The following is a 16,821-nucleotide window of genomic DNA, read 5'->3' on the forward strand; positions in this document are numbered from 1 at the left end:
CTCAATAGCCTGTGAGTGTCACCGATGGGGTCTACAGAATTAAATATTAGATTATAGGAGTTGAAGTTGACGACGTTTGAAAAACCTATAGTGGAATTATATGCCAATAAGCAGGAGTTATAATATAAGGGGTCATTTATTAACAACACACACTAACATCATTAACATATGTTATTTGCCATAGAACCCATTGCATAAAATGAGTCTTATGGCAAATAACACACATAATTTTAATAAATGAGCCCTGCATGTCGTTTTCTATTTAAATCATATTTATAATGTTTCTGTTGTGAAATAGTAAGATAATGCAGTAAACTTTCCATGGACAGTAAGCAAAATGTATTTCTGTATATGCCTTGATTTGTAAGAATGCAGAATAGTTCTGTATAGTAATTGCAGTGGGGGGAAAAACTGTCTGCATTGCATTACTGTATAACTTCAAAAGGCTGAAGGTAACTGAGTGTTTTTACAGCTCTGATACTGCGAACTGCTTAAAGAATTCCATATATTTGTTTACAAAGGCATTTGGGATTACATCCAGACTGTCAGAGACAGTGTCCATGATCTGGAAAGGACGATCCAAAGAGCAAAAGACAATGTGGAGGAGATTCAGAGCATCATGAAGAATTGGGTGCTTCCAATCTTTGAGAGGAAAGATGGCAAGAGAGAAACTCTGCTGAACCTGGATGACAGGAATGAGCGACTGGAGAAACGCTACAACCTCATCAGGGAATCCGGACAGAAAATTCATTCCCTACTGAAGGTGAGAATGATCAGAGGTCAAGGGCCTTCAGAAAGACACTAATTATTCCATGCCAAAAGCTGGTAGTCAATTGTGGAAGAAGTTATAGGAGAGGTGTGGAGGGGCATTTTTGATATAACATCTAAATCTGACTTGGATGTTTTGCTGAAAACATCCAAAAATCAAGTAGTGAAAATGACCATTTTCAAACAAGAAAAACGTCTATCTTTTTTTCTTTGAAAATGACCATTTCCTAGATGTTGTGCTTAGTATATGTATAAAAAATGCACAAAATCAAGCCATTGGGATGTAGGAGGAGCCAGCTTTCCTAGTAGACTGGCCACACAGGCATCCCAGCAGAGCAGTGAACTAGGGGGCACTGCAGTGAACTTCACATAAAAGGTCCCAGGTACACATTTCACCATTACCCCCTTATATTGGATGGTGAGCCCTTCAAAACCCTTGAAAAACCTACTGTACCCAACTATACGCCACTACAATAGTCCTTATATGTGCAGGTGTCACCTATATATGGGTACAGTAGATTTTGTGGGGTTTGGGAGGGGGGAGGCTGACACTTTCCACCACAAGTGTAATAGGGTGGATTATGGGCCTGGGTCACCTCTACAGTGCAATGACCACTAGGCTATTCCAGGAACCTGCATGCTGCTCTAATAGGGCTGGCCATCTGAAGCTGTCATCAAGGCTGGTATGTACTGTTTCATTTACATCTTTGCGGGTGGGAGGTGGTCAGTGACCACTGGGGGAACAAGGGGGTTTCATTCCTTTATTCCTGCGGTGGTCATCTGGTCATTTAGGGCACTTTTCTGTAGCTCATTCATTAATAAAACAGGTGTAGACCAAAATTAGACCAAAATGTCCAACTTATAGCCCTGGATGTTTTTGTTTTATTCCATTATGGCAGAAAAATGTCCAAGCATTAGACTCGCCCAAATCCCACCCTTAACATGCCCTTGACACTCCCCCTTGTGATTTAAACATGCTTCTGATGGACTTCATAGAAAAATGTCTAAAAATTGATTTTGAAAATAACCAATTTGGTCATTTTTGTGAGAAAAACATCCAAATGCAGATTTATGCCACTTTTTGGACATTTTTCTCTTTTGAAAACAAGCCCCCAAAGGAGTTAATGTTTAACAATGGTCAAGTCATGGGAGGTAGGAAGGTTCTGTGCTGCAGGTGGTCTGACAGGACTAGAACTGAACAGAAGGTGAAAGTGGATTGTAAATAAGTGGATCTTGGAGTGAAGAACTCTGGGAGTAACTTGGAACTTGGAAGATAATATGGATAATAACATTTTGAGTCAGTTGAAGGGACACATTTTTTAGCTTGATGTGCCTTTATCCTGCTCGAAACATGCCCAGACTATGTCCCCTTGCCATTTACATGTACTTGGGTTTGATACGTGCATATTCCAGGCGTTGTAAAATGGGGATTTAGACATTTATGCAAGATAACCGTTGAATACTGGCTTATGCATGTATCAAATGCGAATAGGAGTTGTAAAATGAGGGCCATAGTCACCCATTATCTACACATATTTTCATTGGCACACATTATTTGTGCAGTGTTGCTGAAAATATACCTAACCTACACATATGCTTTGGCCATCTTACTGGATGTCGATGGATGTCCAATTTGAAGATTGACCTAGGTACATTTTCTTATGAGTAGGAAGTAGTTGTAGATAGTCTATTATATGCTACGCATATATTTTAATGCTATAAATGGAGATATTTTTAGGTTCTGTAACCTGCTTTGAATCTATCTGATAGAAGCAGGCTATTAAAACTACCAGAGTCTGCATACGCTTCATTTAATTTAAAATTGCATTAGATAGACCAGCATAACAATTATCCAAGCATGATGATATACACACATTTTTGATAAATGAAAATGGATCTCTTTGGTATCAGAAGGTAATGAAAAACAAAATGTTTGTATAGTTGTTCTATTGCTTCAATAAGAAGTTTTTTTTTTTTTTTTTTGCATTTTTTCACTTCAGTTTTCTTTCATGGAGCCAGAATGCAATTTCTAAGGAAGGTCATTAGATTGGTATTCCTCATTGTTCTACTTAACTTCACTAAGGCAGAGACGGCTTGAATATGAAAGAGAAGGTTTGCTGAAAGCCATCCTTGTGTTTGGATGTCTTTTGTATAACCTGCTACCTAACTTGATGTGTTTTTAGGAGAATTGCTTTGGACTTTACTTTCTATCAAAGAGTTTACTATTTTGACCCCTGATGCAGGCACTTTTCTGTGCCAAAACAAGTCCATTGTCAGGTCTTTGGAATTAAAGGTCTCTATATTGTTCCAGTCTTGAGGGCTCCTTTGTCCTTTTTTTGCTGCAAAGACTTGATGTGAAACAGGGATCTCCTAGAGTTTTGTGAACCTTTCAGCAAATATGTGGAGTGGAGGAGTGGCCTAGTGGTTAGGGTGGTGGACTTTGGTCCTGGGGAACTGAGGAAGTGAGTTCAATTCCCACTTCAGGCACAGGCAGCTCCTTGTGACTCTGGGCAAGTCACTTAACCCTCTGTTGCCCCATGTAAGCCACATTGAGCCTGCCATGAGTGGGAAAGCGCGGGGTACAAATATAACAAAAAAAAAATATATATATATGGAACAGACTTCCACATAGAGCATGAATCTATCTGTTAAATTGTGACATGAAAGAACTGGGGTTGGTGAGCTTTATATGGGGGGGGGGGGGGGGATTTGTTGATGGTGTCCGAGACTACCATCAAGAAACAATGCGGTGTGTTGTGGGTCTGCATTTCTGTTTCTTAGCAAATGGGGGGGGGGGGGGGGGGTATTTGAAAATGTACCACATTTAATGCTTGTTTATTGGTTTCCTGCTTGTTTGTCAGTGGTTCTTAAAAAAAATATTTTCAGGAAAAGAAAGTGTAGACGTAAAGAGAGGAAGTTATGTAAAAGAGGCACTCGCTCTCAGTCATATAGAATTTAGGGAGATTATTCATTTGTTCTGAGATGCCAGAAAACAGAACAAAATGTGAGAAATATTTTTCATGTTGATGTAAAGTATAGGTTTTTTATATAAAGCTGCACATCTTGTCACTCATAATCTTTTCCAGGCCTGTTTAGTTATTATGAACACAACCTGAACTCCACAGGCCATGAGCAATAACTCTAAGGGTACTGGTGATTCTGAGAAGAAAGTCTGGGCTATGAAGCTGTGAACTCTAGGGCCTTATTTCCGTAAGGCAGCTTTAAATTTTAAACTGCTTTAAGGACAGTTTTCCGTGTTTGTTGTCTTCCAGGAAAACCTGGGTCTGTTCCACGCAGACCCTACCGCAGAAGTTTGGAAATTGTATGTGGATTACGTGGATGAGATGGTCCTTGATGGCTTCTTCAATGCCATTGAGTGTTCACTTAAATACCTTTTAGATAACACAGGTACAGCAAGAAAGAGTCTTTCCTGGAGTAGTTTGGCAAAACCTGCTTAAGAGCCTCCTATGTAAATGTGATTTGCCATTTGTCAGCTGCTTCCCTTTCTCAGTATCCCAAGTGTGAAAAAGAAAGTATTTTACCTGATTTTTATGCAGATTTTAAGAAGGAGAGCCAACAGTATGTATGCTACTGTGGACCCTATAATGAGACTTCAGCCCCTTGTTACTACAAAACAAAGTCTTATCCACTAGAATTACGACCAGGTTTAAGTTTTAGGGATTGGTCCCTCAGCATGCTTTGGTTCAAACTTGCACATGCTCCTCTCTTCAATTTTGTTCCTTCCCAACGTTGCAGGAAGTTTAATCCTTGGTCAAAAGATGATTTCGTTTCAAGACTGTGCAGTAAACTAACCTGAAGGAGATTTGCACTTTCTTGCTCACCTTAGATCTTGCCCTAAATTTTATAAATTATGGGGGAAATTTTCCATAGCTGGTCTAGATGCAAGGTTTGGCAAGTACATTTGTACCTGTGTATCTTGTAACTAATTTTAAAAGAGAATCTAATTAGACATTTTCTGTTTGAAAATTAGCTATCTGGGTGGAGAACTACCACTAAAATTATACCTTCTATTCTTGTGGTTGAAGAGATTAGGTAAAAAGTACATACTTAGATGTGACGGTTTATTTCTCCATGCAGTTTACTTCTGTGACCTAGCCATATACCCCTAGAGTGCCTCTTTCTATTATTTCCAGCACATTCTTTCCAATCAGAAAAACAAAAAAAGAAAAACCAAACAAAAAACAAACCCAGACACACTCACATGCATGTTTCTTTTGGACTCAGCAATTTGTTCCTCCTCCTTTCGATTTCCAGCTCAGTCAGAACTGGGGCTGAGAATTGGCACTATAAGCCTGCATTTGAGTCTACCTGGGGAATTTTTTTTTCTTCTGTTTTATTCCTCCTTCCATCCATGTGACTAGTTTGGGTTATTTCAGTGATAGTCTTTGGCCAGGCACCATGCAGCTATATTCCCTACTGACCCTTGCAGTCTTGAGTTTCCAAATTTAGCCACTTTAAGTAGTGACCACAATTCTCGTCTGTCCCTGGTATCATGAATGTTGAAGAGGCAACATTCCCAGCCCTAGATGACCTGGGGAGCAGAAGACCTGACCTGAGGTTTGGCTTGACTGTGAAGTTCACCTGCAATTAGCCAAGCAGATCTGTCTTTCTTTCAGATTCCAAAGCAGGACTGGCTCCCCTATTTGAAGTGCAGTTGGATCTAGCCATCCCAGACATGATCTTCCGTCCTTCTCTTGAGCTGGGGGCCAGTGATGGCTTTTATGATATGATTGAGGGTCTAGTTAATGACATCTATAGGATCTCTTCTTTGGTAGCCAGGCTTGCAGAACACAGCCCTTTTCATCATTATCAGGTAACTGCCTTTATGTTGTTAGCAAGAAGTATAAATTTGGCACTGCTATCCTTAAGCATGTTGAGAGCCAGCTGTCCTAATTGCTCAACTCTTATAATTAAAGATGAAAATGCAACTGATAATGCCAAATAAGTGACTCAGACAGGCAGGCAGTTGCACCATTGACCTTGCTGCCCATAGGCACATGCCTACTTTACCTATTGGTAAATTTGCTCCTGGTTTATAGTACTTGCCAGGGCTTAATTTTGAGGGGTTACTTGGGGGTACTGATTACTGGCACCTTTTCCATTGTCTGCTAAAATTGACCCATGGTCCCCAAGTTTTAATGAAAGAACTCGGGCCCTACTCACCAATTCTGCCTTGTCATAGATTCTGTGACTGGTTGCAGGGTCCTCGCTATTGTGGAGTGGGTCCCTCAGTGATCACCCCACCCCTGAACAGTGGCCTGGCATTTGAGTACCGGTACCTTTTTCACTAGAAAAAAAACACACTGGTACTCATATTTCTGTTGGCCATGGCAGTAATGTTTGAGCATTTTTCCATCTTTCTGCGTACTTCATACATATTTAACTTTAATGCAGTATCAAATACTTTATCAAATTGGAATTTTCAGGTTCACAGTTCTGGGTTTTGGCCCATTGTACTGTATAATATATTGCATTCAATGATAAGTTTATTTGTGGGTGCAGTTTATGTATGACCGTGCCTTCACAAATGCTTTGCTTTGAATATTGTGTTCAAGGCTGACATGGAAGATATGGCGGATCTGGCTGACATGCGTAATTTCCTCATGGAATGTGTACAGAACACCATATCAACCTGTACTGAGTACCGCAACTCCTTTGATCACTACTCCTACCTGTATGTAGACGATCGGAGGGAATTCATGCGTCAGTTTTTGTTGTATGGACACGTCTTGACTGCTGAAGAGATAGAAGCCCATGCAGAGAATGGTGTGCCTGAGACACCTCCCACCTTGCAACAATTCAAGGAACAGATTGACTCATATGAGAGGATCTATGATGAGGTGAACCACCAAGAGCCCATCAACATTTTCAGCAGCTGGATGCGAGTGGATGCCCGACCCTTTAAATCTTCTCTGCTGAATGTCGTCAAGAGATGGAGTTTGATGTTCAAGCAACATCTGATTGATCATGTCACAAATAGGTGAGTTGTTCTGACCAGGTTTTACAGCCTGCCTCACTGACTCAGTAATTACTGTGGATTCTTTTGGATTCGTATTAGTTAAATGAGACATTTATTAGAGGTTCTAAAATACACAATGATTAAGATATATACAATGATTAAGCCATATAGCTAAAAAGAAACAATACCTATAAACAATCATTACATCCAAGCAATGCTAGGAGTTTCTAGACCAGGAAAAACAATAACACTATAATATAAACAATACCTGTCATTAAATCACTGGTCCTTTCATCATCCAGGCTTTTTACATCAGCTGAGAGAAGCCCCTTTTTTATTAGGCTTAGATCTCATGTTCACAGCTATGGAAAATTACAGAATGCTTGAGAATTTCTCTGTTTTGGTAAACAATCCGTACTGTGGGAATGTGGTCACACGTTTCTCAGTCCAAGTGGCCAGTCTGAGCTTGAAACAGGCTAAACCTCTCCCTTCACATACCAAATTAATTAGATCTGTGTCTTATCTTTCACACAAACAGAATTCAAAAATACAGACCCCGAGTGCAATGTCGGTCAAGGCAGAGTTGAAAAACAATCTTTAAAATTCACTATTACAGTTGTCTATAAAATCCATGCACACTTGTTCATGCTGGTTATCTCATTTGTTTATTTTTTCTCCTTTTTTTTCCCATCATTAAAAAGCAAAATTGGGCAGGGTTTTGTTTGGCAATAATAGGAGTTTGCTCTGTGATCCAAGCCCTGCCCCCTAGGGATCTACTCAAATTCCTGGTGGTCTACTGGGGGTCTGTTGGAATAGGAGCGATGACCATTAGCTCCTGCCCATGGCTGAAGCCATGACATTTCACCATAGTCTCGGGTTCGCAATAATGCCTCAGGGCTATAATGAAAGTTCATGGCTACCATGGATGTGGTCATAGCCATGGGCAGAAGTGAACTGGAATTGTTCCTGCCCCACTGGACCTACTCTAGATAATCAGGGATTCATGTATGCCTGGAGAGCCTACAGGGAGTGAGAGGCGGTGCTGAAAAGATGGAGGTAGTTTGCTCTTGGTGGTGGGGGAAGGGAGCTCTACAAATTTTTATTTTGTGTCATCTCCCATGACGACAGAAAGGGGGGGGTAAACTCTTGATCAAAATGAACATTCCCTGAAATGACACAAAACAAACATTTTCTGGCTGCCCATCCCTACTGTGATACCAAGGCAGTAGACGTGGAGGGGCATTTTCGATACGACGTCTAAGTCAGACTTTGGATTATGCTAAATGCCCCAAATCCAAATAGCAAACGTAACCATTTTCAAAAAAAGAAAAATCTCTATCTTTTTTTTTTTTCAAAAATACCATTTTGAACAGGGTTTTGTGCTTTGTGTGTTTATCTTTTTATTCCTTTTTCGAAAAAAAACAAACCCATGTACAAGTTAAAAATGTACAAAATCAAGCCATTGGGATATAGGAGGGGTCAGCATTTTTAGTAGACGGGGCTCCCAGGTACACATCTCACTGTTGCTCCCTTATCTTGTCTGTTGAGCCCCCCAACTGTACAGCACTACAATAGCCCTTATGAGTGAAGGGGGCACCTATATGTGGGTAGTGAGTTTTGGAGTGCTCACAGTCTCCACCACAAGTGTAACAGGTAAGGGGAGGTATAGGCCTGTGTCCACTTGTCTATAGGGCACTGCATCCACCACCGCATGCTCTCTAATGGACCTGGCTATAATATCTGAGGCTGTCATAGAGGCTGGTGAGTACTATTTTTATTCACATTTTATGTTGTTGGGAGAGGGTCAGTGACCACTGGGGGAGTAGGGGGTCATCTAATACTAACTGTATTTGGCAATAGCCTGTTCTACTCTAACCATTTGTACTGCTAGAAATATAGATTTTTCCTAATGGAAAGGAGCCCTCAGAAACCAAAATGATATACCTTGGTGTAAACACTGTGACAAAACGATATATACAAATTTTGTCAGTGTTTGATTTCTATCACAGGGCTACTGATTCCACAATCTTTTAAGTGTCTTTTTTCTGCTATTAAATCGTGACAATACTTTTAAGTCCGTGTCATGTTGAACACAAAATATCTGTGTAAAGATTCAAAACCACTTAAACAAAATTATAAACATTGTACCAAGTTCCAAAAAATTAAAGTCAGTACAAAACTGACTCATAAATCTGTTATCCGCAGCGAGGTGGAAGTACTTAGCTTTTAAAGTTCAGACAGCACTCAGCTATTTATTTGATAGTAAATAAATTTGTCTTTGCTTGCTACCTTTGTGTTTTCTACCCAGCTTGGCTGACCTGGAGGAATTTATAAAAGTGGCAGAGAAAGGTTTGAGTAAAAGAGTGTCAGAAGGTGACTACAGTGGTTTGGTGGAGGTCATGGGGCACCTCATGGCTGTGAAAGAGAGGCAGAGCAGCACCGATGAGATGTTCGAGCCACTTAAACAGTCCATTGAGCTGTTGAAGACATATGAGCAGGAGCTGCCTGATGACGTGTATAGACAACTGGAGGTTGGTGATCAGGGCCGGTCCTAGGGTCTCTGGCGCCCCCCTGCAGACTATGAGTTGGCGCCCGCGCGCCCCCTCCCCCCCAGCATCTCCTTTCTCTCTTCTCCCACCCTGCCCCTGTCCAGCGATTCTCCTTCACCCCCATCCTCCGCCGCCCTTGGTGCTTTAAATCTTTAATTTACCTCCATTCCAGCAGCTGCGTCATTTGAAAGCCTTGCCCCGTCTCTAGCCTTCCCTCCCTTCGTGAGTTCGTTCTGCAGTCCCGCCCTCAAGGAAATGACGTCAGAAGACGGGACTGCGGAACGAATTCACGAAGGGAGGGAATGCAGGGCTTTCAAATGATGTGGCTGCTGGAGCGGAGGTAAATTAAAGATTTAAAGCACCAAGGGTGGCACGGTATGGCGGCACAGCGCCACAGCGGCGCCCTTGAAGGCAGGCGCCCCCCCTGCGGCGCTTACCCCACTTACCGGGTTTGACCGGCCCTGTTGGTGATCCTTTACTCCAAGCAGTGAATGAAACCAAGCTTCAACTTGGAGTCTGTGCTATTTTGTGTGAAGGCAGACTCCCTTCTTTGTACCTTTTTGGGGGCTTGCTGTGCTCTCAAGCTCTGACAAAATGACTTCAGAATTTAAATTGCAGCTTCACACTGTATATAAAATACCAAATTGCTGCTTTGTCATCTTGCTTTATATGCTGTGGGGTAAATTTTCAAAGACTTGGGCATAATCCAGCCAATATTCAGCTGGAGGCAGACAGAGGGGTTTTTTTTTTTCTGCCACTGGTGCTAAAACCAGAAAATCAATGCCATGCCCTGTGTGGGCTTCTGGGGTTTCATTAATTAAGAGCACAATTGTGTTTTTTTTTTTTAAATTTATTATTTATTTATTTTACGTATGACTGCTGGGGTGTAAAAATGAAGGAAGTAGGTACTCATGAGAAACAATTGTTTTGCAAGGTTGGATGCACTGGAGCTCCATCCTGTTGAAAAATAAAGTACTCCCCCCCCCCAGCAGGGCCACCAAGAGACAAAGGCAAGCCCGGGGCAAACAAGGACCCACAACCACCAGCCCCGCCCTTGTTTTTGTAAAAATTGAGGCACCCCCATACATTTTAAAACAGCAGTTCTTTGCTGGCATTGAGCACAAATGGCCAGCAACACCAGCCGAACAGCCTTCTCTATGATGCAATTTCCTATTCCCGCATTGGTGGGAACATGTCAGAGGGACGGCTGTGGGGCTGGTGGGAGCAGTGTATATCAGTCGCTGGGTGCTCACGCTCACTGCCAGCAAAGAACTGCTGTTTTTAAATGTGTGTGGAGGGGGGGGGGGGAGGCTTCAATTTTTACAAAAACAAGGGCGGGGCTGGTGGTTGTGGGTCCTTGTTTGCCCCGGGCTTGCCTTTGTCTCTTGGTGGCCCTGCTGGGGGGGGGGGGGCTACTATTCAACAGTATATCTGTTTCGTTTTTGCTTGCAGGAACTCCCAGAAAAGTGGAACAACATTAAGAAGATGGCGATTACGGTGAAACAGCACGTGGCTCCACTGCAGGCAAATGAAGTAGCAGTCTTGCGTAGGAGCTGTGCATCCTTTGATGTTGAGCAGCACAAATTTAAAGAGAAATTCCGCAAGGAAGCTCCTTTCAGGTACAGCACAGGGGGAAAAGGAGTCTCGGAGGAGAGAAGGAGGATTTATGTTCAAATAGGATGGTATAATAAATTTTAATAAACATAAATATGTTTATGTTTATTTACTATTTGATATACCGCTTTTACAGTAGATAGGTCAAAATGATCACAAAACTAATTAAAAAATATAAAAGGGATTCAGAAAGGGAAGTCCAAGTATTGATAGGACAGAAAGCAAACATATAAAAGAACACAGTCATTCAAGTTTATGCAGTAAAAAGGCCGTCCAGGATCAAGTGAGGTCAGGTCAACGCATAGTCCACCAGTCAATGGGAGCTATCTGTGGTTACATTAAAAGTCAGGTTGAGTTTTTTAAGCAGGATTTGAATCTGGAAAGAGAGAATTCTGATCTAAGAGAGGGGGCAGGTCATTCCATAACTTAGGAGCAAGAAAGAAAAAAAAGCGGAGGATCTAGTGATTTCCTAGTGGGCTGATCTTGGGGAGGGAAGAACTAAGACTGTGTCCTTCCAGAGAGCGAAGAGTGCGAGCTGGTGTGTAGGGGATGATGATTGAAGATAAGTAGGGGGGAGAACCAGATTGTAGAGTTTTATGGGTCAGGATCTGTAGGGATTACTGACTGAACCAGGTAGAGAAGATTTGACAGAGTAATGGAATTGGGCTCAGAGAGAGTAGAATATTTGCTGAGCCCAGTCTAGAGGAGTTGAGCACTGGAGCCGGGTGGAGGGGAACAAGAGGGGTATCACTGCAGAGGGAAGAGACAGTGCATGACTGAATTGGAGGGGGAGACATCTGGTTGAAAGAGATAAATCTTCAACATAAAGGTTTCTTTTATCTTAAAATAACTTGTTTTATGTAATTTTAATGGTGCTTTTCTGTCAACGCCGAAAATGCTGGTTCCTTCATTACTGTTATACATTTAATGTTGAAAGATGCTTTCTCTTTGTCTTCAGATATGACAGCCCAACCCCTTACCAGATGTTAGATGCAAAGCATAAAGAGATAAAGGACATGGAGTCCACCATGGCTTCTATTTATGAGTCAGTGGCATTATTTGAAGTTAATGTCCCTGATTACAAACAGCTGAAACAGTGCAGGAGGGAAGTCTGTCTTCTTAAAGAACTCTGGGACATGATTTGCTTGGTCAAATCCAGCATGGATGACTGGCAAAAAACTAGGTGGCAAAATATCAATGTAGAGAATATGGACTTGGAGTGTAAAAGGTTTGCAAAAGACATTCGCAATTTGGACAAAGAGATGAGAGCATGGGATGCATTTACAGGACTGGACAACCAAGTAAAGAATATTCTGACATCTCTAAGAGCTGTGTCAGAGCTGCAAAATCCTGCTATCAGAGAGAGACACTGGAATCAACTCATGGTAGCGACTGGAGTCAGATTCATCATGGATAAAGACACCATTCTGGCTGATTTGCTGAAACTAAACTTACATAATTTTGAAGATGAAGTTCGTGGTATTGTTGACAAAGCTGTGAAGGAAATGGGCATGGAAAAGGTCTTGAAGGAGCTGGACACAACATGGAGTGGTATGGTATTTCAGTATGAACCTCACTCTCGGACATCTGTCCCACTATTGAAATCAGATGAGGAGCTCATTGAAACCTTGGAAGATAACCAGGTGCAACTACAAAATTTAATGACCTCCAAGTACATTGCTTTCTTCCTTGAGGAGGTATCTGGCTGGCAAAAGAAACTGTCCACAGCAGACTCAGTCATCTCCATCTGGTTTGAGGTGCAGCGTACTTGGTCCCACCTGGAAAGTATCTTCATTGGTTCAGATGATATCCGTGCTCAGCTTCCTGAGGTACATTAATTGCAGCAAGAGCAGCAATTGTGGCTGTTTATTTAAAAAAATACTTCATTTAAAGTAGACTTGTTCAAGTTCATTTCTCAATGGCTGCAAGAAGACAGGTTTTCAAAATATCCCTAATGAATATGCACGAGAATGATTTGTTTGTCCACTGCACCCATTGTATGCAGATCACAGAATACTCAAAATTCAGTCAAACCATGGGGTGGTAGATACGTTATGATATGTTTTTTTGTTTTGCTCTCTATTCCTTTCCTAATAAATCCTAATATTGTTTGCATTTTTGGCCACTGCCACACACTGAGCAGAAACTTTGAATATACTGTCCACAATGACACCTAGATCATTTTCCTGTGTGGAGACTGATAATGTGGAACCTAGCATCATGTAGCTATACTTTGGGTTATTATTCTCTATGTGCATCATTTTGCTTTTGTCTATATTAAATTTCATCTGCCATTGGATAGCCAGTCTTCTAATTTCCCAAGGTCCTCCTGTAATTTCTTATAATTTGCATGTGATAATTTTGTGTCACCTGCCAATCTGATCATTTAACTTCTTGTCACCATTTCTAGATCATTTAGGAATATTTTAAAAAGCATCGGACCCACTGCAAATCCCCATGGTACTCCATTGAGAGAATTGACTAATTAACCTTACTCTCTGTTTTCCATATTTAAGCAGTTCCCAATCCACAGCAGGAAGTGGCGTTTTTTTAGTTTCCCTAGGACTTTCTCTCATGAGGGACTTTGTGAAAAGTTTCTAAAAATCTAGATGCACTGTATCAACTGCCTCACCTTTAATCAGGTTTGTTCATGTCTTCAAAAAATAATGTAACAGATTAGTGAAGCAAGATTTCCCTTGACAAAATCCATGTTGATTTTGGCCATTAAACTGTGTCTATCTATAGTAATTCAGTAATTTTGTTCTTTATATTTGTTTCTACTATTTTGCCCAACACTGATGTCAGTCTCACTAGCTGTGGTTTCCCAGATTATCTCTGGAACTCTTTTAAAAATTGATGTTATCTTGGCCACCTTCTGATTTTCAGATACCATAGATAATTTTCATGATAGATTACAGACTAATGGTAGATCTGCAGTCTAATTTCTGAGTTATTTTAGTACTCTGGGGGTGTGTACCATCCAATCCTAGTGATGTGCTGCCCTTTAGCTGTTGATTTGGCCTATTACATTTTCCAGGATCACTAAGCTTTGTTTACATTCCTCCATATCATTACCTTTAAATACCATTTCTGGCAGGGGTAGCATCCTTATATCTTCCTCATTAAAGAACAAAGCAAACAATTAATTTAGTCTCTTACTATGGCCTTGCCCTCCCTGAATGCCCCTTTTACTTCATGATGATGTAATTGTTTCATCTGAATCCCTCGCAGGCTTTCTGCTTCTAATGTAACTGAAAAAGTTATTTTGTGCTCTTGCCTCTATGACAAGCTTCTTTATGCCCTCCTTATCAGTACTTTGCATCTAACTTGCCCTTATTTCTATGCTGGATATCAGATAAATTATTCTACCAAAGCTGCTGTTACTCTTGGAGTATTGGAGACACGTGGATTGCATGTTTTCTTTTTTATTTCATTTGTTCTCTGTTTACAAAAAATTCCAGAGTCAGGTTTGCCAGTCCTGTAGCACTCATTGGCCCTCAGGAGGACATCACAGAGCTACTGCTTAAACAGTTACTGGCTAAGAGTATGCTAATAAGCATCATCTGTAGGAAAACTTTCAAAGGAAGACATACCCACTGCTAGAGCTCTCCTTTTTATGTGAGGGGAAATGAAAGAAAACAATGCATCTGAATCCTGGAATAAGAACCAGCAGAGAGAGAGGCTTTGAATGTGACTTCTGTTGATTTACACCTTATATGTGTGTAAACAAAGAAACTGACACCTATTATAAAGAAGAATAATCAAAATATTTTTATTTTTTCAACTGTCCTCCGTCGGACAGAGGCAGCGTGGGAACACCACACTGGAAGCAAAGTCTGCTTACACAATATATTTTTAGCAATAATACAGAGATATATATTTGCTCAGCAGTAATACAGAGATATATGCTTATCTTACTTTGCTTTGCTTTGCTTTGCTTAGGATACCTATCTTCTCATCAGTTTAAATACACTTACATTCATACTGCACCCAATGTGTGCACGTCAGCAACCCTTTTCTTTGAAGCTTGTTCTCACATTCCTTATCTACAAATGTCTGCAAGCAACATTCCTTCTGCCCCCCTTACACAGCCTCCTGTCTCTGCTTCACACCAGGCTGCTCAAGGTTGATTCTATGACTCCTTCATTGTTTTCACAGGTTTGTGACTCATAGGTCTTTTGCCTTAATACTTGCACTTCACTGACCATAGGAACTTTATACTGTTCAACGGTTTCTCATTATATTTATGCAGCATGTTCATTATTATTAACAAATCCTCCCTTGAACCTTGTAACGCAAGGTTCACCAAAATTTCATGGTTATAGTTTTCATCACTGTTAGACTGGGCATCATCCTATAAATAGGTAACACCTCAGGCCGTCATGGCAATGACAAACATTTTCTATCAAACCACAGAACTTTCGGGAGTCATCAGTAACCCAGGACAGTTTGGTTCATAGTCACTGGTGTCAGGCATTATATTTTGTATCTGAGTTACCATGGTCATTTTCAATGAATCTTGACATGTTCGTCTGCAGCAACCAAGTACACAAGGCAAACAACATAATAAGAGTCCTGCAACACATATGAAAACAATACATCCAGTCACAATCCCTCTTAACCATGGACCTAATCCTCCAAACCAATTTTTTATGGTATCCCACCATGACGTGTCCAATATCCCTTCATAATCACTTACTTGAATTCTTGCTAGAGAAAGAATGCGCTGCATTGCATTTTTAACAATAATAGATTGATTTCTAATAACTGCACAACATGATGTATCATTAATAAGTTCACAAACATCATCATCAATTTGCCTTTGTAGGGCGGTTAAAGCAATGTCCAATTCATGGGTAACAACATGTAAGAATGATTGTAAATTCTCTAATTAACATTCCTAATTCAGCAGTGGCAGCTGGTTCTGCAAAAGGTATCCAAGATGTTGTAGTGTTGCTGCGGCAGCTTCAGAGCTCTGATAAGGAGGCTGTTTTTGAAATTCCTCGTCTGCCGTCATGCATGCTGTTTCACGCGTCTGTGTCTCAATTTTCATTTTATCAGCATGGTATAAGTCTGCTGCTACCATAAAAAGATTTAAAACATGTAAGTGTTTCTGCAAGGATTTTCCCTTTTTGGTTTGTTGTATGTATTTTAAAACAGACAACAGCTGAGTTCTTACAAATGAACCACCACCTGGCCATGATAAAAATGAATCCTGTGAGGCATATCCAGCCCATTTTTCACAGACCTTTTGAATAATGGGTGCCTCAAAGGGAAAAGTATCCTTAACATGCACAAGGGGTGAGCAATTCTTTCGGCTATCTACATACAAAACATAAGGAGTGATAGATGTTTCTCCCTGACCCTCTGCAGCGGGTTGAGGGGATAGTTCGTTCTTAGACTGAAAAGGTCTCATGATATAATAACAAACAATGCCTAAGCTAGCAAAATACACAGCAAACAATAATATAAATAATGAAAGATACAAGAATAAAAATAAAAAAGCAATTTTTCAAACGACTTTGCTTCAAGATATACTCACGGTTCAGCTGATTGACAGTCTATAACCTACTCAATCCAGGCTGGCCATTTCTGGAGATCATAGGAAAGAAAGTCACACGATTACCAATCCAAAAACTTAATCCGAACGACGGCAGCCGCGTCCTGCCGCGGTCGCCAATTTGTTGATTTACACCTTATATGTGTGTAAACAAAGAAACTGACACCTATTATAAAGAAGAATAACCAAAATATTTTTATTTTTTCAACTGTCCTCCGTCGAACAGAGGCAGCGTGGAAACACCACACTGGAAGCAAAGTCTGCTTACACAATATATTTTTAGCAATAATACAGAGATATATATTTGCTCAGCAGTAATACAGAGATATATGCTTATCTTACTTTGCTTT

The 16,821-nt window shown here is 40.7% G+C and overlaps 1 protein-coding gene across 1 annotated transcript in view; it reads left to right on the forward strand.

Annotated features, from left to right (window-relative positions):
- The window catches only part of DNAH9 (dynein axonemal heavy chain 9), a 408,742-nt gene that overhangs the window by 60,813 nt on the left and 331,108 nt on the right, over nt 1-16,821 (forward strand). The window contains exons 14-20 of the mRNA XM_030208005.1: nt 522-763; nt 4,041-4,176; nt 5,406-5,602; nt 6,345-6,769; nt 9,057-9,279; nt 10,750-10,916; nt 11,870-12,740. Of these exons, the coding sequence (XP_030063865.1) occupies nt 522-763; nt 4,041-4,176; nt 5,406-5,602; nt 6,345-6,769; nt 9,057-9,279; nt 10,750-10,916; nt 11,870-12,740 (2,261 nt within the window). The remainder of the gene's footprint in view (nt 1-521; nt 764-4,040; nt 4,177-5,405; nt 5,603-6,344; nt 6,770-9,056; nt 9,280-10,749; nt 10,917-11,869; nt 12,741-16,821) is intronic.

Source organism: Microcaecilia unicolor, chromosome 6 (assembly GCF_901765095.1).
Source record: "Microcaecilia unicolor chromosome 6, aMicUni1.1, whole genome shotgun sequence".
Lineage (NCBI taxonomy): Eukaryota > Metazoa > Chordata > Amphibia > Gymnophiona > Siphonopidae > Microcaecilia > Microcaecilia unicolor.